The sequence below is a fragment of the Fundulus heteroclitus genome, chromosome 5, assembly GCF_011125445.2.
Source record: "Fundulus heteroclitus isolate FHET01 chromosome 5, MU-UCD_Fhet_4.1, whole genome shotgun sequence".
Taxonomy (NCBI): domain Eukaryota; kingdom Metazoa; phylum Chordata; class Actinopteri; order Cyprinodontiformes; family Fundulidae; genus Fundulus; species Fundulus heteroclitus.
The window spans coordinates 34,695,874-34,717,014 of record NC_046365.1 but is presented as its reverse complement, the minus strand read 5'-3'; the positions used below and the strand labels follow the sequence as shown (position 1 = coordinate 34,717,014).

The following is a 21,141-nucleotide window of genomic DNA, read 5'->3' as shown; positions in this document are numbered from 1 at the left end:
GGAAGAATAAGAAGAAAAAAAGAAAACGTGAAAGAAAGAGGAGATAAAAGGAAGACAATTATTGAAAAAAACATGTACTTCGTTTAATTGAAAATCTGCAGTTCCTATATTGTTGTGTTTTAATTAGCAGATTAAGCTTCAGGTGTGGAAAAATTAAAATCATTTCTTAATTTGTATCTGTTTGATGTATTTTGTCATGTAGGACAGTGTTTTTAAGTTCCAAAAAATGTGAATAAATGTTTTTCAACATTGTACAATCACTGTGATCAGTTCTTCTGCATAATGCACAAGTAAATGTTTAACTGAGTAAAAGTATTGTTGAAATTACACATACTTTTCTTTAAAACGCTGAGGTTATTCATAATATATTGTGTAAAAGTGAAATTAATTTAACATAAAAATCAACAACAAGTCCACATTTATTAGTTATATTTAATCTTGCAATGAGTTTACTCGTGAGGCCCTCTTGAGATCAGATTAAGCTGTATGCGGCCCCTCAACCAAAATGAGTTTGACACCCCTGGTCTATCCAATGAAATCCCAATAAAACACATCTATAGAAGTTTCTGACTGTAACATGACACATGTATGAAAGGGACATAAATAGTTTTACAAGGCACTGTATATTTTGAGCTAGCAAATAAACATTTCCCTGTTGACGTTATAGATTTGTTGATCGGAAGTCAGTGCAGTCCCTGTCGTCGTCTTTTTGTTTCTCTCTGTTCTTCGAGGATCTATATCGGACACCGAGGGGCCTGTAACATTTGACCACGGACAAAAAGGCCGTCCTGTAGTTGTTGTTCATCCACCCGTACAGGATGGGATTGACGCAGGTGGAGCACATCGCCATGATGTGGAACACGGTGAAAACCAGCTTAAAGTCTTTCATATTCAGCACCGTGTTATCAATGTCTATAGCCAACTGAAACGCATGGAAAGGCAGCCAGCTCACGGCAAAGACCACCACCATGGTCAGCATCATCTTGGTGGTCTTACTCCTTCGCTGGTTGTCGTTGCGCCCGCACTTCATGTGCTTCTTCAGCTTGTTCCATATGCGGATGTAGGCAACGGAGTTAATGAGCAAAGGTATAACAACCTGAACCACGAGCATTGAGAAGCTGTAGATCTTTCCGTTCATACTGCTGTCCGGCCACTTCTCGGTGCACACCTGCAGGGACTCCTCCGGGGAGAGATTAAAGGAGCCATATTCCCTGAAAATGGCGAGAGGGCTAGCCAGTAGGGCGCTGAGGGCCCACGAGATGGCGATAACCACGGCGCACATATGTTTGGACATCTTGGTCTCCATGTGGTTGACGATGCTCCTGTGCCGGTCCAGAGCAATGATGTTCAGCGTGATGGTGGAGACGTGTACCGTCATGCCTTGAGCGAAAGGCAGCAAGAAGCACAACACCTGGCCGAACATCCACTCGTCATAGAGCAGGTAGACAAGCGTGAAAGGCAAACACAGCGTGTTCACCAGCAGGTCAGCCACAGCCAAGTTCACGATGAAGAAGTTGGTGACCGTGCGCAGGTTTTTAAACTTATAGACGACATAAATCACCAAGGAGTTTCCACTGACTCCAAACAGGATGATGGTGCTGTAAGCGAGGATGAGAGCAACCTGAACTCCGACCAGTTTCGTGCTGTCATCTAAGGTCCAGATGTTCCCGTCGTTTATGAACGAGCAGCAGTTGAAACGTCCATCTTGGAATGGAGGGTCGTCCTTTTGGGTCATGTTCAGTTCATCCGCATTCATGGCTAACAGCCGACCTGTCGGATAAATACAGGATCAGTTGGACCAGGAAAGATTTACCTTCTCTATTTTTATATTCTGTGTGAGCGAACATACTGGCCAAAGCAGATTAAACAGTAAATAGTTTAAAGTTAAAACAACAGAACCACTCCAGCATATTGTGATTGATTTCACTTTATTTCAGATGTCAGCCCAAATACATTTTCACACCTACACAAAACATATATTAATATTAAAAAAACTGTACATAAACGAATGTTTGAAATATATCATCAATTTTTTTTATACATTCGGCAAATGACTAAAAGTTTACTGCATATTAAAACCAAGCTGCCAGGGGAGTGAGCGCTCTGCTGCACAGCATCAACCCTTCTTCTAAGATACCTGAGAGGGAGAAAATACTAGATAAATGTTTTCTCTATTACTTTTATGTAAACATTTCAAGCGGTGGAAATTCATCTTGGTAATGTTGGTACCCTCATGACAGACTTTAATAAAACTATGAATATTTATAACCTAGAATATACATGGATAGGCTTCCGTGATTAGCTGTTAGTATGCCAGCAATGGTGACTGTGCCGATAAAAATGTTACCAACGCTTCAGTATGTTCTTTGTTTTGTTTGGCTAAAATTGTAAACTGTTTTACCGTTTTAGTTACAGCTGGGCTTATGAATAACTAATGACCTGTTTACAACAGAAACGCTTTTCACAGAGGAGTTGTGTCACAAGACGTAGAGGCTGTTCAGACAATGTACTGAATATTTACACATATCAAAAAAAAAACTAGTGTTGACAGAAGAAGCCTTTCTTAATACTGTAATCCAATTAAAAAGGTTTAGTTACAGTTTTTAACCACTGTTACCCTTTTCCTCAGTCTCAGATATACAGAATTAGCAGCTCTATAGGATAATAATAAGATGGCCATGAAAGGGTCGCTCCAAGCTTCCGTATTTATCAGTCATAAATAATTGGCAGAGTTAGCACTTATATAACTGATGATGGCTGTTATGTTGTTTAATTTTAATCATCTTCATTGGTTATCTTTGTTTTTATTGCAACTCTTTGTGCATTCCAAGCAAAATTGGTTTTCTGCATTCAAAGGGGACATATCATGCAAAATCCACTTTTTTATCTTTTACATACATTTTGTTGTGTACTTGGAGTCTCTAAGTATGCAGAAAAGCTAAATGCAGTCTCTTCAGGTACAGCGTAGATATCTTTATATTAGAAAGTTATCCATTAATGAGTTAATCTAAAGTTGGTTGATCTTATCGATCGACTAAAGATGAATTGATGAGCGGCCATTTTATTAAAAACGCGAGTTTTCTCTTGTATCAAGAGGGTCTTTCCTGGACAAGAAGGGCTACATTTTGTATAATATGCTGAATTTAATAAAAGAGGCACATCAATATATTTTAACAATTTACAGTGCCATCTGTATTAAACACTGACTGAATCAACAAAACAAGTTTTTTTTCCCACACATTATTAGCTTAGACACATTTATAAAATACAGGATAACAAAACAGGAACCTATTAAAAAATATGAAACACTTAAAATCCTCATGGAAGCTCCCACCAATCACGTGCTTGTTGCCATCATGTCTTCTTCTTCTTCTTCTTCTTCATATTAGAATTTATTTTGCGTAACGCCCTCCACGTCATCACATCCTCACCGTCGTCTGTAGGTTTTGGTTGAAACGTTGACGACGCTCCACCATGCAGCACGGCTAAACAGCACTAATTAGTTGATAATTTAAGGAGCTTATTGGGTGTTTACATTAAGAAACCGCATAAAGTGCATTTTGCATTCTTGCCGTGACTTAACAATGTGAAGCAATCCCACACCAGACTCCGTTTGGACCGTTTCATGTTCCTTATCTGGCATGCCCCCGCCATGATTATTTATCTTACAACTATCATGATCTGGCTCCGTTTATTGATGATGAGCAGCAGCAGCAGCAGTAGCAGCAATACTAAAACAACAACAGAAGGTTGGTTTAGGAAGATGTTTTCAATTGATCGGCTGGAACTAATAAAGCATTTATTGACAATTAATTGGCCAAGTCAATTGTTCGTTTGCAACCCTACTTTATATTCTATTTGGCTTATATTTTTCAATCTGTTCAGTTTTCTCTATTCCCTATGCATTTTATTGAGCAATTATGTCACAGTATTTACTGTGAACAAGGCCTTTCATATGTGGAATTCCAATTTCACGAATCTGGCATTTTTGCTTTTCGTTGCAAATTTGTAGTCCAAGCTCGAGGATCCCGAAGCTATGATTGGATGAGCGAAAATGTATCATTACAACAAAAATGACCGAACGGGGTGGAGTGGAAAGCTCTGTGACCTGGAGTGGGGCGGGGCGTGTAGTGCCTAATTTACATTGAAAGAGACGGCACCAAAACTATTTGTCCTCAGACGCACTTTCAAAAACGAGGAATTCAGACCAAAGCATTGCAGTTCCACTTTATATTGACCACAACTGAATGATTTTGATGTGAAAAGGAAGAAATTAAGAGCATGATATGACCCCTTAAACCCCTCCTTAGGGAGCAGTGGGCTGCAAATGTGCGGCATCTGGGGGAGCATTCTGGGGCAGGGTCATACTCAGGGAACAAGTGTGGAAGTCTGTGGGATTTGAACCGGGGACTTTTGCAGCCTTCCCAGAATGCAAACGCCCTGCTCTAAAGCCACTAGACCGCCACTCCCCCAGTTTAATGGATTGGCTGAATTTATATGCCGTTTTCAAGTCACACTAACCACTCAAATCCCTTTATACTTGGAGCCAGATTCACGCTCGCAAATGTGCACACATCCATAAATTGAGATCTGTAAATTGAGATCTGCTTCCAACTTGGGGTTATTTGCCTTGCCCAGGAGCACATCTAAATTTGTCAGGAGGTAGCCATGAACCCATCTTCTGATTGCAAGACAACCATCTACCCACTGATCCACAGTTGTCCTTATAATTATTATTGACATTGTTTTTTTAATATATTCACTTACAACCCCAGGTCAAACACAACACCGAATGCTTTAGTAAAAGTGTTCTTTGATGTGATGGCAGATATTTAAATGCAGATACTAGGAATTGATCCTGGATCTCAGCATCCCTAGAGTAAACTGCTATAGATTATGATCATATTATCATTCTCTTGGACAAGTTAATGCATTTAGTCCAAACTTTTTTTCTTTTAACTCATTTTAACCTCAAAATCTTTATGGACTTACTGTACTTTCCTTTATCATTAAAGAACTCTTCTGAAAATGGTAATTGTATTACAACCAATAATGGCTTACAGTGTAATTAATTCTCATTAACTACCTCACATTTCAGAGGAACAAATATTCTTAGACAAAACCAAAAATTGTTACAACCTGAAAAAACAATAATAAAAAAATCCAAAGGTGCCTGTTGAACGTTTCACCACCAAGATAGTAGTTTTTTAAGTCGTCATAAAAACTCAATTAGGTTTAAATTACAGACCTCAAAGCACGTTATTTGGGTAAAATGTATTTTTAAGATAAATTAGGTTATCACTCTAAACAATTATTAGGAGATCATTAATGTGGTCACCATGTAATTAGCTTAACAATTAGGTCAGACCAAAGTCTGTTTCCTGAATCTGTAATTGTGCGTCAAGACGACTGGTTCAGCTCGAGAATCTTAAAAAATGCCGCATTCTCCATCAAGACTTCAAAGTAAAATCCAGCCCAATAAAGTGTTACCCGACCCCAATTCCTGGTATCGAAAAGGTTATAGCTGCAAGATAATACACGAGTCACGTGGTCATTTGTCACAATTATCACATAAATTAATTTAACACTCGCTCGAATCCACTTACCTCAGCGCACAGAGAGAGGTTTCCCGTTTAGATTCGCGCCATTGTTTCTACGCCTCTTTTCAACTTTTGTCTTAGTTCCACATCAGGTAAAAAGACGAGCAAGACAAACACAAACCAGATTAAACAGCAACCGAACTACCTCCGTCCTCCAAGGATGGACATGGTGCGCGCAGCAGCGGAGCGCGCAGCGTTTCGCCTGTGCGCACTGCAGTCCGTTTGGCATTGACGGTGCCTCGGCTGCCTTGTGTCGCTGACAGGAAAAAGATGAGGCTGTTTGAATAACAGAATGGAAACTCGACTGGAGAAGTGATGGTTCTTTGCATCACAAAGGGTCGCTTTCTATATGCTCCTCTCTGTGCGAGTTAGGAATATCAAGAGTCTAAAGCCAACAAGAGGAAAAGCTGATGCAAAGCACAGAAACACCACATCAGTGAAAGAATATTACAATAAATGCATAGTATGAAATTGTAATATTGCAGCACAATCACTTTATTCATGATTGTGAGCAAAGGATGCCTAAAAAAAGTACTAAATCAATTACAGATGTTTTGTTAAAGATTTGGATTTCCAAATATTTTTAAAAAAAGAGCAGTTTGGTTGTGCCATTTTTAATTTTTATCCGACCACGGGGGAAAAAAACATAAAAAAAACCAAATATAAATATTTCATATTTGAGTGCCAGTTGTTGTGGGCATTGTAAAACTGACCTCTTCTCAACAGGATAGCTCCTGAGGTAAGTAGTTAAACAGGAAACCATCCCTAGTGACTAGCTCCTCATTTCCTGCTAAAACAGCCTCATATTCTCTCATGAGGGATGATTTGAAATATTTCCCTGTACCACAGTGTGGCAGCAGGTGGTCAATCTTTTCTGCACCTAACGAGAATAGTTTTATGAGTCAACAATAGGAATTTATTACATAATCTGAACTGTGTTGGATTAAGTGTAGTTTCATTATTTGAGAGAAGGAATCTGGAATAAAGCAACCAGTCTTTCTTGACCCAGACATGGAAGAAGCATCTCAGCTCTTAAGATGTGGCACGCCAGATCTTTTTATTGATTTAAAGGTGCAAAGCCACACTATTTGACTTTTTTTAATGTATGCGTCTGTAGCTCACTTTCGTTGCATACAAAGTTTTTATGAGAGATTATTATGTCCTGCTGCCGTTTTGGTTGTTATATTGGTGTTTTAGGCTTTATTTTTGATCAAATTGTTACTAATAAAGCCTTTTATGTTTATTTGCGATTTTAACAGAAGTACGACACTGCACGTGCTTAGCAGGGGTTAAAACAGGGAAGCGGCTAACTGCTATTAGCATCTCCCTGCGAAACAATGAAGAAAGTTCCAAGATCTAATGGGGGGAACAAACGGGGAAAAAAAAAAAAAAAGTTTCCAAGGGGGAAAAGACTGGAATGTCGCTGGGAATACAGAATGAATGTTGGTGTTCACTGAAGTGGACAGTAAACCTGCCGAGAGATTATTTACAATTGATTTATTAATTAAGCAAACCATAATTATGATAGTTCTGCGATACTGTTGCTAGATGGCGCCACGTCTGTTTATATCTGCTAATCGAGCCAGGCCGTGGGGCTATATTTATCCACAAAAAGGACCATAAAACATTATCAGGATGTTCTTTTATGTGAATCTTCCCTTTGTTCCTGTGTGAAAGACATTTGCTTCTGCATCTAGGCTGCCAGGGGTGTGGCCTTGATCAACAGTTTTTATGACATAATCTGATTGGCCATGGTTGCAGGGAGCTGCACCCGAAGAGAATCTTAAGTAACCAATAAGAGACCAGCATGAAATCACATGGAAGCCAAAAGTTTACACAGACACGTACGCTCTCATTTATCCCGCACCATACAGCATTTAATCATGATACAGAGAAGGGCTCCACAAAAACCCTTAAATAAACCCAAAATGGAATGGCAATGCTGAAAAATTCCAAAAAAAGGTTAAAAAAACAAAGCAACTGGACTTGCCATTACAAGGCCTTTGTTTGCCAATTGTATAAAGCTTGTTACTCCACATTACTCCAGACTTTTTGAATTGAGAAAGCTTCCTGGAGAGGAAGCGAAACGTCTTCAACTACGGAAAACAAGTCCAGTCGCTTTGTTTTTTTTTACCTTTTTTTGGAATGACCATGACCTGGATGACTGAGAATCTTCACCAGCACAATGCTGAAAAACCTAAACTCAAGACATATTTGATGAGAGCACCGATGTGATAAAACTTTGTATTTCGAAATTTATGCTTACTCACTTTTTTCCTGCAATTTTGATAGGGGAGGCGCCTGAGCGCCCCCCATTGACCAGTATGACCAATATGATAGATTTTTATGGTTGTTGAACATTACTCATGGTCATTCCTGAGTTTGAAGGGAATTACCCATTTTACAACAAAATTTTGCCTTCAATATGGTATAAAAATGTAACTTCAATGGAAAAAAAAACTTGTGCAAAAAGAAAATTACTCAAGGTGATGTTGAGGTCTGTTATTAAAAAAAATATTTTTGTCAAAAAAATGCTTCTGTTCCTACTGAAAATGGCGAAAAGTTGTCCTTCAGTAAGAACATTTCTGAGACCAAACTTTTTCCCTTCTTATTTTGCTGTTGGGAAGGGGACCGTAAAACCCAGTGAACAACTCATGTGAAAGTAACCTCTGTCAGAGTAAATATGTCTCAAAGTATTATTTGACTGGACAGAAGTCACATTTAGACCTTTCATTTATGGCTCTGATATCCTTACATCACCCATGATTCAACACGTTTCTGATAAGCTTTTAGCAAAATAACAGAAAGCTTTGTAGAGTTTAACTGAATGAAATTTAGGCAGCTAAGAATATATTTGTCATGTGAGTTCTCAAACAGTGACTTACAAAAGTATCCCTACGCCTTGAACTTTTTTTATTTTGTCATATTTACTGTGAAACTCAGTTAATTTTAACGGGATTTAATATAGAAAGATCAACACAAGAGTTGCACATAATTGTGAAGTGAAAAAAAAAATAATACATTGCTTTGAAAATAAAATAAAATAAAAAATGTAAAAGGAGTGGCATGGATTTGTTTTCAGCCACCTTCACCCTGAAACCCTTAAATAAAATATACTGCAACCAATTGTTTAGAGAAGTCACCTGATTAGTGAACAGAGCCCATAAAGCATTGAAACATTAAACAAAGCAGAATTGCAGGTGAAGATTCTCAGTCATCCCCATCATGATCAATCCAAAAAAAGGTTAAAAAAAAAAAACAACGGTGCTTCTAATCCGAAGCGAAAGATCTTCAGAATAGATATCCAGTTGTTGTTGTTTTTTTTTTTTACCTTTTTTTTGATAAAGCAGAGTTACATTATAAAACAACTTCCTAATTTTTCAAAATCTCACAGAGCACTGCCCAATCCTTCATCCGAAAATGGAATAGCGAGAAGAAAATGGTCTGAAATCCCATTTGCAGCAAATGTGGACTGAACGCTGATTATCTGAGGCCGAAGTGGAAAGGACACATGCTCCTGAACACATCATCCTCACTGAGCAACATGGTGTTAGCAGCATCATGACGTGGGGATGCTTTTTGTTTAGCAGGGAAAAAGAACCTGATGGATGATAGATGGAACTAAATACTGGTCAATCTGGGAGAAAAATCTGTTAGAGGCTGCATAACCTTTGAAGCTGAGGCGGAGATTCACCTACCAACAGAAAAAACGACCCTAAAACGAACATCCAGGTCTGCAGTGGAACGATGAAGATCAAAGCAGGTTCAGTATCAGTCAAAGTCGAGACTTAAATCCAATTAAGGTTCAATGAGAAGGATTTAAAGTTGCTGCATACAGACGCTCTCCATCCAGCCTTGCTTAGCTCAAACTGAGTTTAAAGAAAGAAGAACGGGAACACATTTCAATTTCTAAATGTGCAAAGCAGGTGGAGACATAGCCCCAAAAGATTTGCAGCTGTAGTTGCAGTTAGCAACTACAGCTGCAAATCTTTAATGACTATGGGTGACTGGTTACAGATTAGGGCTGGATGATATAGAAAGAAAGCACATCGATACAATATAAATCATACTGATTGATATCGCTAATTATCAAAAAAAAAAATCAATACATATAATTTAAGTGGCCAGACCTGGCCATTTTATGCTGTTAATAAAATAAGTGACTTATTTTTAGATACAGAACACACAGACACTGAATTCAAACTCAACTATTTATTCAATCATCTTTTTGCCAGAACTGCAAGATTTTAAAACAGACAAAAGGACACGTGCTCTCTGAACTCTTTGAAGGGAGCGGAGCTCGGGGAGCGTTCCTGGTTCTGCGTTTAGGAGGATGTAATTATTAATCTACATGGCTAGAACGCAAAAGGAAGGAACATTGTAATTATTCAACGTTTTATTGACACTTTTTTCCCCTATCGCCGATATACGTCTATCGATCGATATACGTCTATCGATCGATATATATTGTCATTAAATTATCATCCAGCCCTAATACAAATATACTCCTTCCTTATTACTTTAAACGTGAAAAATGAGAAAAACATTTGAATGCATCAATAGTATTTATTAAATTAACACCAACATAACGTATTAAAAGTAACATAAGCCCAATAGGCTATAATATGCAAAAGTATATAAAAAGTAGCCCTGCCAAGTACTCAGTGACAGGTCATGCTGTGAAGGAATATCATTGTCTGTGTGCTGGGCAGGTCTTCTTTTATCTCCAAATAAAAGAGGCCTGGGCTTGATACAGATGTTTCGTAATCCCTGTTGGTCTGAAATTGAACCACAGAGTTTTATATTTTAATTCTGGTGCGTCTGTTATTTATCAACGCTCATATCCCGCTTAAAAAAACATATACAGGATTTTGTTTTGGGCATCTCTATTCAAATTTTGAAACCAATTTTAAAAACTTACTGGGTCTTCCAGATGTGTCAGTCTATGCCCCTATATATGGCACAATCCTGCATTGATACCAGTTATGATTGATTTAATTATTTTTACGCTGTAGGGGTTTAATGAAAATTTTTTATATATTCATATGATATTTCCAACATTCGCTAAGCTGCGAACAGACCTCGATCTCTCACCTGGACAATGTTTTAGGTACCTGCAGCTCAGGCACTTTGTTGTATCCGACAACAAAGTATTTTACCTGCACAACATGTATCGTGTGAAACTTTGAGAAGGTCCCCCACATCCATAAAATTTAATATGTGGATCTTTTCTTTGTGACATCTCCTTCTGCCCATATCAAACAGGCCTGGATAAAAGGTGCAAATGTTGCTATTTTTTCCTCTGTTTCAACAAAATGTGACAGATGTAAAGTGTGTGATGGGACGTGGGGTCATCTATTCTTGTTTTTGTTTTATGCTTAAAAGCTTTTGGTTTGATAGTTTTCTATTGTACAGTACCATATATAAGAAAACACTAATGCCTGATGCCTTAGCAGGTTACTTGGTTGTTCTGCTCAGACATTGTCCTGCCTTCATTCAGCGCAGCAGACATGTTCAGCATGAGTTATTCTAGGAGAAAGGAAGTCTGTAGCCACAGGGTCAGGGTTACCTCCCTGTTTTCATAAGAGGTCAAATGAAATGGTATATTGCATATACATTAAACAGACACAATAAAAACCCTCTGATAATCACAGCAAGTGTGAGGATTTGGGAGCCGTTCATGGACTACATTAAAAAGAGGACTCAGCCTGATGCTTTGCAGCATTGAACTAGAAACTGTCTAACACAGTTACTAAACCTGTCATCTATTTTCTGTTTATTGTGCAGGAGCTGGCGTGTCACGTCTTATTGTCCAACATGGCAGTTTTTTTTTGTTTGTTTGTTGTTCCTTTGTTTCTGTTATAAACGAAAAGGTTAATAAAAAAAATGTACTATTAAAAAAAAAGAGAGAGCTGTGCTTGTACTTTGCCCCTACAGAAAAACAAAACCTGATTTCCAAAGAAGTGATGAACAAATAGGATTATCGTCTGTAAATCCACCCTGAAACTTAGGTGCCAATTTTGAAGGCTACCAAACTGAGTTACCTTCCAGTCTCAGCCAGCACCGTGCACCTGCACTCCGCTTAATACAACTTATGATGTTAGACTATTACATTAACCGCTTTAAAATCAATATAGACGCCATCCCTCCTGGTAAAAGCCCAATTAAACGGCTTAATTGATTAGTCTTCATAAGCAATGGTCTGTACAAGTCTTACTGCAAATCAAGGAATATGAATTTTGGAGCTGGATTATTAACAAATCTGACCCTATGATGGAATTTTGATGGCTTCAGAAACCCAGAGCGTTTCCAGACTTCACCTCTCTATAATTATAACCCGGTGTTCATTTAGTGGGTGGTGACGGGCCGGTTATAATTATGACCCCCATGAGAACAAGCTGTCGCTCCTAAAATGCCAACAGCCGCCCTGAACAAATTTAAACGTTCCTCTTAATGGCGACCACTTAAGTTCTGTTTTTTTTAGGATGATGAAAAATGCAAAACCCAGCTTTGTGTCCAATCCCCCACCCCCAAACACCTGCATCTGTTTCTTTTCCAACATGCTCATTATATACATGTACTCGTTAAAAGGACTGTTCTGCATTCAATTCAATTTATTTATAAAGTGCCAATTCACCAATTCACACCACATGTCATCCTAAGGCTTGTTACAAAGCCAGTCATTCTGTCCTCGGACACGACCTTGTGTGTTTCAAACTCTTTTATTTCCACAGCAGTTGTGCTCCTAACTCAGGTGTTTGCCTCCCGTAACATGGAATAATCAGGTTTTCTTTTTCTACTCAATGTTTTCTTTCATTTTCCCAAAGGTCCTCAAGATTTTGCGGCCTTAGATGCCTTTTTTTACCATGCATATACGTTTAATTTAAAGGAGCAATAAGTAAGAAATTCACAGTAAAATAACCAAAATCATTCTCATTTGTCATCTGTCCCTCTACACAATCGGTCCTCTCCATCCACAATGTCTTAGTCAAGTTTTCCTCCTTCCAAAATTAGAGGTATGGTCCAGGACCACTTCAGCTCACGTGTAGCCCGTGTTTACTTCCTGGTTCCTGAGCCAATCATATGAGAGTTCCTAGGATTGCCAAAACAGAGGGCAGCTTTTGGTATTTTATGTTTGGAAAAGATCAGGAGCCTGCAAACATGGAAGCCGGTAAGAGAAGCAGGCAAAAAATGATCTGAACAACACCTAAGAAGTCTTGGCATCCTTTAAAAAGGGCAACGACCCAAGGTGGGGTAAAATAAGGATTAATATTGGTGACTCGTTTGAAAGATGGAGAAGTTTGAGAGGCCTAATGAATTTCAAAACAGATGCAGAGCTGGCATTTCTCCAGTAGTTGTTTTATCTCATTTTTTTAGAGTTTTACCTAATTTACAAAGCAGTGCAGTCTAACAACAACTTACTTTGGCTGAATTGTCTTCTCCTGTCATCTTGAATTTAGCTGCAACAATGTCCTCGTCTCTCTTGACCTGGCAACCTGTTCGACTGGGTGTCATTATTACTTATTGCTCCTTTAAAGATCTAAAAAAGTACCGTTATTGGAAAAATAAGATCTGTGTAATGAGAGAATTATACAGTACACCCCTGGTTAACTGTAAAAAAAAAAAAAAAAACAGCAGTAGCGTCTGACCCTGAAAAAAAATCCTAACTTTAATTTCATTGGAATCAATGCAGTTTTTGATTTTTTTATTTCAGGGTAAAATCATAATAACACATGAATAGGTCAGTATCTTGTAGCTACTCTTCAAGATAGTAAAAATAAGAGAACGTGCAATTTCAGTGATGAAAAATATGTGTTCATTTTTATTGGTAAAGCAATGTCTAAAGGAAAATAGCAGCTCAACAAAAATCCCATATCTACAGTCAGAGCGGTAATTACAAAGTTTATAACAACATGATAGTAAGTTACCCGAGTCTGGTTCTCATCTGAAGGCCCTGGGACCTAATTAGGCTGCAGGGCATCATATACTCGTTGAAATTACAGAAGATTTTAAGTAAAAATCTGATATATATGACCAAATCAACACAGAAAAGGTTTGCCACTCACAAATCCTCAGTCCCTAGTCCCCAGAAACCACGAAGGTGAGTTCAAATGAGACGGTTCAAGAGAAGGCCCAGGACTCTAGCTGATGATGAGAGATTATGCCAAGAAGAATAGACCAGGAAAGCCTCTCTCTGTGTGTTTTAACCATGTGAAATCTTATTAAAAACTAAATCTACTCTAAATGGGTAGAGGTGCTTTCATAATATAATAACAGCAGGTGTCTCAATATGTGAGGCTTTTGTGACATTGTTAAAAACTAATTATTTCCCCACTGAATAAATGTATAATTAAAGGATTTTTTTGTAACATGCTCAGTTTTAAATTATCCTAGAGGAATAAAAGGTCATTTCTTTTAATGCTTTTTGCACATCTTTACCAAGGGTTAACTAAATCATCAGGGGACACGGTATGTTGAAGCTGTTGTTATATTTTTCTGGTTTATTCTGGTTCTTGTTATTGTTTCACCGTGTCCCGTCTACGGTGAAGCACCCTCGGTGGACCCAGCTCGTTTTACCCAGTCAGGCGACCCCCACTTACTTATTACCTTGAATGTAGGACGCATAAAACAGACAAGTATGCTTTTAGTTATATTTTATCTACGTAAAAACAGAGAAATAGTTACAGTCACACCAGCGCTGATGGGCCCCTGATCGGCAGGAGGCCTCGAGTGCTCATCACACAAACATTATATAGGGATCTTGGGACACACCTATACAAGGGCGGTACACATCCAAACTGTGACATCAGCAGGGAAGCTGTGTCACCTCCGGGGTGGTATCTGATAGATATGTGCCAATCTTTTGGGTCAGTGCCATCTAAGTGTGCCATGCAGTTCTGGAATAAACAGCTCGTTCCACTTGACCTTGTTGATATCCTAACATTCTCTTGAAGTACCTGATCCCCCATTTTTAAGGTAAACTATGCAATTGTTTACTTGAAATATCTGACGTCTTTTTTTTGTCATTTTGTTTCAGACTCAGGTGGAAAAACTGGCTTCATGTCATGTCACTGTGGCTCAGTAGGTAGAGTAGTTTTCTTGCAATCTGAAAGTTGTGGGTTTCTTTCCAGCTTCCTCTTGTCAATGCACCTCTGGGCAAGGCACTAAGCTCCAAGTTGGCTATTAATCTACGTGTCAGTGTCTGATTGTTGTGTCTGATGTTTGTGATTGAGTGACTGTGGCTCTAGTGTGAGGTGCTTTTTACATTATTGAGCACCTCACATAGTCCAAAAACATGACTGTTAGGTTGATTGGTCTCCATGTTTCCCTTAGGTGTAAGTGTGTGTGTGCATGACTGTCTCTGTGTTGCACTGAGATGGCGACATGTCCATGGTGTACCCCGCCTCTCGCTGGATGGATATATCCATCCATCCTTTGGCTAAACCCACTTATGCGTGCATGGTCACGGGGGAGCTGGTGCCTATCTCTACTGGCGTCATTGGGCGAGAGGTGGGGTACACCCTGGAAAAGTTGGCAGTCCAGTACCGTGCCCATTGGAGCACTCGGGGCAGTAACCCCAACTCTGGAGAAGTGGCTCCAACAGATACCTGGAGAAACATCAGACATCTCAGTCCAGAAGAGAGAAACCTTAGGATCAGCTAAGATCCTAAGAAGAGCCCTCAAGCTTCCAGGCCACTGGTAGAGAACCCAAGCTGGAGAAGTGGAGAGCCACCCACCCGGCTACCGTGAGCCTTATTGCAGTCCTCAATGTGTTGTGACTTTCTTAGTGTGGAAATCAATTTGTAATCCATGACTGCAACTGATAAAAGAGTTCAGTAAATATTTTAGCACAAAAGCAGAATAAGTACATCCACAATTTAAGAATATATTAAAATCCGCACCACTTCTTGTTGCAAATTAATGTCAGTCAGTACAAGGCAACAACAAAATAAATCTAAAAACATATTAAAAAAAAACACCTTGCTGTAATAAACAACCACTAGGACGATCCTGTCGCATATTATTTAAACTTTGCTGGGCTTCATTTCTGTCTGTCATTGCAGTCTTTCATTCCATTTCACAGGATGTGCCTAGGAAGCCATCCAGATGGTGAAGGAGATGAGCGCGGTGAGGAGAACCGTCAGCGGCGTCACGCAGCTCAGGTACAGCATGAAGCAGACGCCGCACAAAGCCGTCAGGTAGGAGCTCGTTCTGCTGAACACGATCTTACGTACGGTGGTGCAGAACTATGAAAAACAGAAAACGTGCAGATCAGACGTGGTTATGGTGTTAGTGAAGCAGTGGAGGTCATGTAGTCTATAATTGTTCATGGATTAACACTAGATGGAGCTGCTCGCATCATGAATAATTTAAGTTAGTTTCACTTTGATGGACTGAAGCAAACAGGCACAACATGACAAAGTAAGAAACTGCTTGACTTAAAGTTGTCAGCTCAATTTCCCAAGATAGAAGGTTGTTATTATTATTTATTATTTTTTTTACCAGTTGGCATTATAAACTGAATTTAACTGTTTCATAACCAGATCAAACTGGAATGCATGTAACTGAATTTAATCCTGCCATAATTAATGGCTTGATTTGATTATTTATTACTGTACATCAATAGAATTTGTTTTGTAAAAAGTTTTAAAATGTCATTTATTGTGAAGTTTAGCTGTATAAATAAATTAGGGAATTTAATTTCAAAGTTGCATATTACAGGATTATTTCACCTTTGTGTAGAAATATCATGCTTTTGCTATAAATAATTAGATTAGATTAAATCAGATCAGATTTTGGTGCTTGTCTTAGTATATATGCTTCTTTAAAAACAGCTTAATAAAGGATACTTTGCTTTCACACCAGAAAGGTTTCTAAAATCCCAAATTGTGTGTTTAGGAATCTTTGCTGAGTGCCAATTTATCCGTTTAGAGCCTCAACGGATGTTTAAACATTCTGAATCGCATCAAAAGCTGTGGAATAGCTCTTTGGTTTTGCAGATTCAACGACATCATTCAGCCGTCAGTCATAATTTCTCACAGCAGTACTTACACCAAACAAAACAAGGATCATGCACAACATATGAAATTTTCTGTTTTCGTTTTTTTTTTTTGGAGGTTGGCTGCACCATGACAGAAGGCCACCACAGGCAGCAAACCACATGTCCAGAACCAAAAAACACAGCTGTTCAGAAATATCAAAGATTATTTGTTTAGTCTGTGATGTCTTAGATCAGGTTTGAACCGCCTGAATGTGAAATATAACCGAAGGTCACATGCCCGTACCGTCCCCAAAGTGTTGAAATCCTGGCTGGTGACCCATATCGCCACGATCAAATCAAAAATCACCTCTGCTTGGACACAAAGTAAAGCATAGTTTTTGTGAACAGAAATGTTTCCCATCATAATTCTCAGTAACTCTACTTGGTTTCTGAAATCATCAGCAATACATTTTTTTGTAAGTCAGCAGCCTGACTCAGAAAAAAAAGTTTCAAACCCTTAATATTTACTCTATGTCTGTCCTTCATATGTCTTGGTCTAAAAAAAAAACAGTTGAGCAATTTCTTGAAAAAAAAAAAATAATTATGCGTTTGGGTTTAAAGCATTGCCTTTGCTAATGTAAAACTGTCAATATTACAGAGAATGTACCTGGTATGTCTGGTAGCTAATGGCCATGCCGTATCTGCAGTACATGACGTAATGTTCACAGTTGTACCACAGCAGGCTGTAGGTGACCGATCCCAGCAGCTTCTCAGCCCTTCGGGCCACCTCGTCCCCATCCAGCGGAGGCTGGCTGCACACTTTGTCCATGTGGTTGATCAGGATGTCAGAGCCGTACGCAAAGTCTGCCACAGAGTCAACTCTGACGCTGGCCACCTTGGTGATGACGCCCATCAACAGGCGGTTGTTTGTCACCATCTTGGCTATCGCAGATTTATCCTTGGTGATGGCAGGCAGGATGTCTGGAATGAGATGAGCCACCCGGTTGTCGCCCAGGTAAATACCAAAATGTGTGAATAACGTCCTGGGCACCTCCAACAAGTCTCCACGCTTGTACAGGGACAGGTCGTAGCTGGAGTCCTCCTCCTTTTTGGAGGCTGCAAAGAAAAAGCTGAGCAGCTGGTAGAGGAACATAATGGCAGTGTGAGCCAAACATCCTGACACCAACGCATTTATTAATGCTGCAAAAGGGCGGAGCCAGAGTGTTGAATGGTGGCGGATTAAATGCAGGTCAATGTTCAGTGTCTTTAGCAGGGGAAATAAAGGAGCTTTCACTAATCACTTTGCTGAGTTTCGAAACTCAAGCATTTTTTGGGTGTATTAAGGTCCAGGATCCTAATAGGCAGCTGGCTCGGCTCCAGGTTTCAGCCTCATTTAAAAGGTCTCAGACTTTAACATCAGACCCAATAAAGACCCTTTGTTAGGGCAAGAGTGGTCTGCAACTGAAGACTGTCTATTTATAGTTAAGTTTTTGTACATTTTAAATGAGTTGCTGTTAGAGAAGTTGAGGTCATGTATTTATTCAGCTTTTTAGCTTTATTTTACACTCTTAAGCAAATGTTATTGCTAATCTTCATATTTGTGCAAACCAACAACGAATCTCCCTAAAAACTCAAGGACAAGATCGCCATATTGCAACACACAGCAACAAATAATGTCTGTAATATTTCAGTTCTTCATGTGCAGAATAATTTCAGCGTAACAGAAAAACAATATTGGATCCTTCTGAGCGCTGTCTAGTGTTTGAATAATAGACCTTTTGCTATTAGTCTAATTTATGGTAACCTAAGCCACTCTAACTATAGGAAGGTTTTAAGCCTAAACTAGACAGGGTGTCTGCCTCTAACATTTTTAAATCTGTTAACTTGTGCTATGATTTATGAAAAGATGGTCCCTAATTTTATCTGACTGCATATACCTGACGAGTGTTTGTACCAGTGAACCATTCCCAAGTCACCATGCGCCGTAAATGTTTTTGCCACATTTTAGAGTTTAGGATGGAGCTCTAATTTAAATGCTTTTATTATCCAGGGGTGGATGGCAGAAATTATTCAGTTAGTTTTACCAGGTGACGTTAGAATCATAATCAGTGGGGATGTCCGATATTATCAGCCAGCTGATAATATCGGCCGATATTTGCATAATTTTGTAATATCTGTCCATATCCTTATCGGTTTTCCCCCCGATAATGAAAAGCCGATAATAAAATGCCTAGATTTTGTGAAATATGCTGAAACAAGCGCTTGATGGGTTATGCTTAAATTTTGTGACGGGCATGATGTGAAATTAGTTTATATCGGTATCGGCTTATATCGGAATCGGAAATTCAGTGTTTGAAATATCGGCAAAAAAGGGAATATCGAGCGTCTCTAATAATCAACTTTAATTGTCAAAGCGGATTTCTGTTTGTTGTTGATTAAGACGTTTTAAGTAAACATATAATGGAAGAACCATAGAAATGTATGTTATAAATACGTATGTATGGAGTGTTTCTACAAAAGAGGAAGACATGGTTGGATTGGGTATTGATCAGAGCTCTCTGACTGTTAAGTGATAATCAAATTGACAGCCTGGTCAAAGAAGCTGTCTGTGTGACGCCGGCCTGAAGGTACCGGTCTGTTTGTGTCCAGGATGCGTGGGGTCTGCAGAGATGTTAGCTGCCCTTTTCCTGACCCTAGATCTGTTTAAGTCGTGGCAGGAGGGAACGTCAGCCCCAAATGATCCTTCCTGCAGACCTAATTGTTTGTTGTAGATTGAAACTGAATTTGGCTTTTTGTGTTATAGTTAAGCTGGAGTTGGACTGCATCTAAATATTGTGTGAATTTGATCATATTTTTTTCACATAAGTGCCTGTGATTAGGAGCTGTTTGTTTTTGTGCTTTGAGATTACATTTTTTGGTGAAATGGCATTATAAAGTTTTTTGAATTGAATTGAATCTATAGAAAACAAATTGTCAGATCAGATATTATTACTAGTGAGTCCCTTGTAAGAGTATACTCAAGACTTTTAACTCACTGATACCTAAGGGCAATAACGAGAGACCAATTACCCAGACAGTCACAGGGAGAACATGCAAACTCCATGCAGAAAGACTCCAGGCTTGATTTCAAACCCACAACCTTCTTGCTGCAAAGCCACAGTGCTACAACTGCTCCACTGCACAGCCCTACAAATACATGTATTTGTAATTTTAATTTTAATAAAAATGTTTCTGGTAGTAATAATAATTATTAACATCTGTTAGTGTGTTATTGATCCTGTTTGGCAGATGTTTTAACATTTGGGGATATTCAATTAAGAGATGTGCATGAAAATAGTCTCACTCCAATTAACTGAAAGTGTTTTATAAGAATGTGTCCCTTCTCTGTTAAACATGACGCTGTGGGGAAAATACCCAGAGCAGTTTCTCTGGGCAGCGGCTGTGCCTGCATCACCTCATCCATACAATTAACCTTGATTTGGGAGTCATAGTAAGTCCTTCAGAGTGTCCACTTAGGCCGTGGCACACTTGCACATTGAGCCAAGGATGAGTCTCTTGAGAGTAACGACTGAGCTGGAAGATTGGATATTACATCTGTTCATTAATGTTGTTTTTTTAAACGTTGGAAGATGAATGATTTTATCTGCTTCTTCTTTATTCCTGGACTTTAAGTTGTACATTCAACAAATAACAATATCCAACCAAGTTAATATGAGTAAATACAAAATGCAGTTTTTAAGTGCACATGAGTTTTATTATCTTCAGTAAACAGACCTGATAATGTGTGTATGAGAGGACAACTGTTGACAACTGAGGACAACTGTTGATTCCAGGTACTGTTAAAATTTTTGAATATCATGAAAAAGTATATTTTTGTCATTAATTTTAGAAACTGAAAGGCAGATTTTGTTTTGAGTTAATTAGCTAATTAGGGTGTAACACCTTGACATCACAATATTTACGTTCACAATATTCTAATTTTATGACACTAGGAATTCAGGCTTTTCAACATTTGAAGCCATAATCATCAAAATAACAAGCAATGAAGGCTGTAAGCATTTCACTCTATGTGTAGTAAATCTGTGTAATGTGAGAGTTTTACTCTGAAATTAGAAACAATTTTGTGATATTCAAATTTTTTTAGATGTACCAACCTGACCCTTGAACTTCATCATGTGCAGGTACTATGTGAAGGTTATTTTTATTCAGCTGAAAAATTATATGTACTGTGACACATTTATGTTGTCGTTGCCATGTGTTTCTGTTGTGATTACCAAAACTATTCATATTTGGTAAATGTCATAATAATTTTATATATATCAATATCTATATCTATATCTATATCTATATCTATATATATATATATATATATATATATATATATATATATATATATATATATATATATATATATATATAGATATATATATATATATAGATATATATATATATATATATATAGATATATATATATATATAGATATATATATATTTGGTTTATTTTTCTATTTCTTTTTCAAATTAACATGTTTATGCTCTTCCTTAGTACCTGAAATACTT

General features: G+C 38.3%; 2 protein-coding genes across 2 annotated transcripts; both read right to left on the bottom strand.

The window, feature by feature from the left end:
* Window positions 1–494: 494 nt before the first annotated feature.
* npy2r (neuropeptide Y receptor Y2) lies at window positions 495–5,653 on the bottom strand. Its single transcript, XM_012859321.3, has 2 exons — window positions 5,607–5,653; window positions 495–1,770 (listed from the first exon to the last, which is right to left on the bottom strand). The coding sequence occupies exon 2, from the start codon at window positions 1,754–1,756 to the stop codon at window positions 662–664; it is 1,095 nt and encodes a 364-aa protein (XP_012714775.2). The 5' UTR covers window positions 1,757–1,770; window positions 5,607–5,653; the 3' UTR covers window positions 495–661.
* Window positions 5,654–15,350: 9,697 nt separating this feature from the next.
* On the bottom strand, window positions 15,351–17,743 carry LOC105934042 (lecithin retinol acyltransferase). The gene is made up of 2 exons (XM_012873854.3): window positions 17,249–17,743; window positions 15,351–15,847 (listed from the first exon to the last, which is right to left on the bottom strand). The coding sequence occupies exons 1-2, from the start codon at window positions 17,732–17,734 to the stop codon at window positions 15,692–15,694; spliced, it is 642 nt and encodes a 213-aa protein (XP_012729308.2). The 5' UTR covers window positions 17,735–17,743; the 3' UTR covers window positions 15,351–15,691.
* Window positions 17,744–21,141: the final 3,398 nt, after the last annotated feature.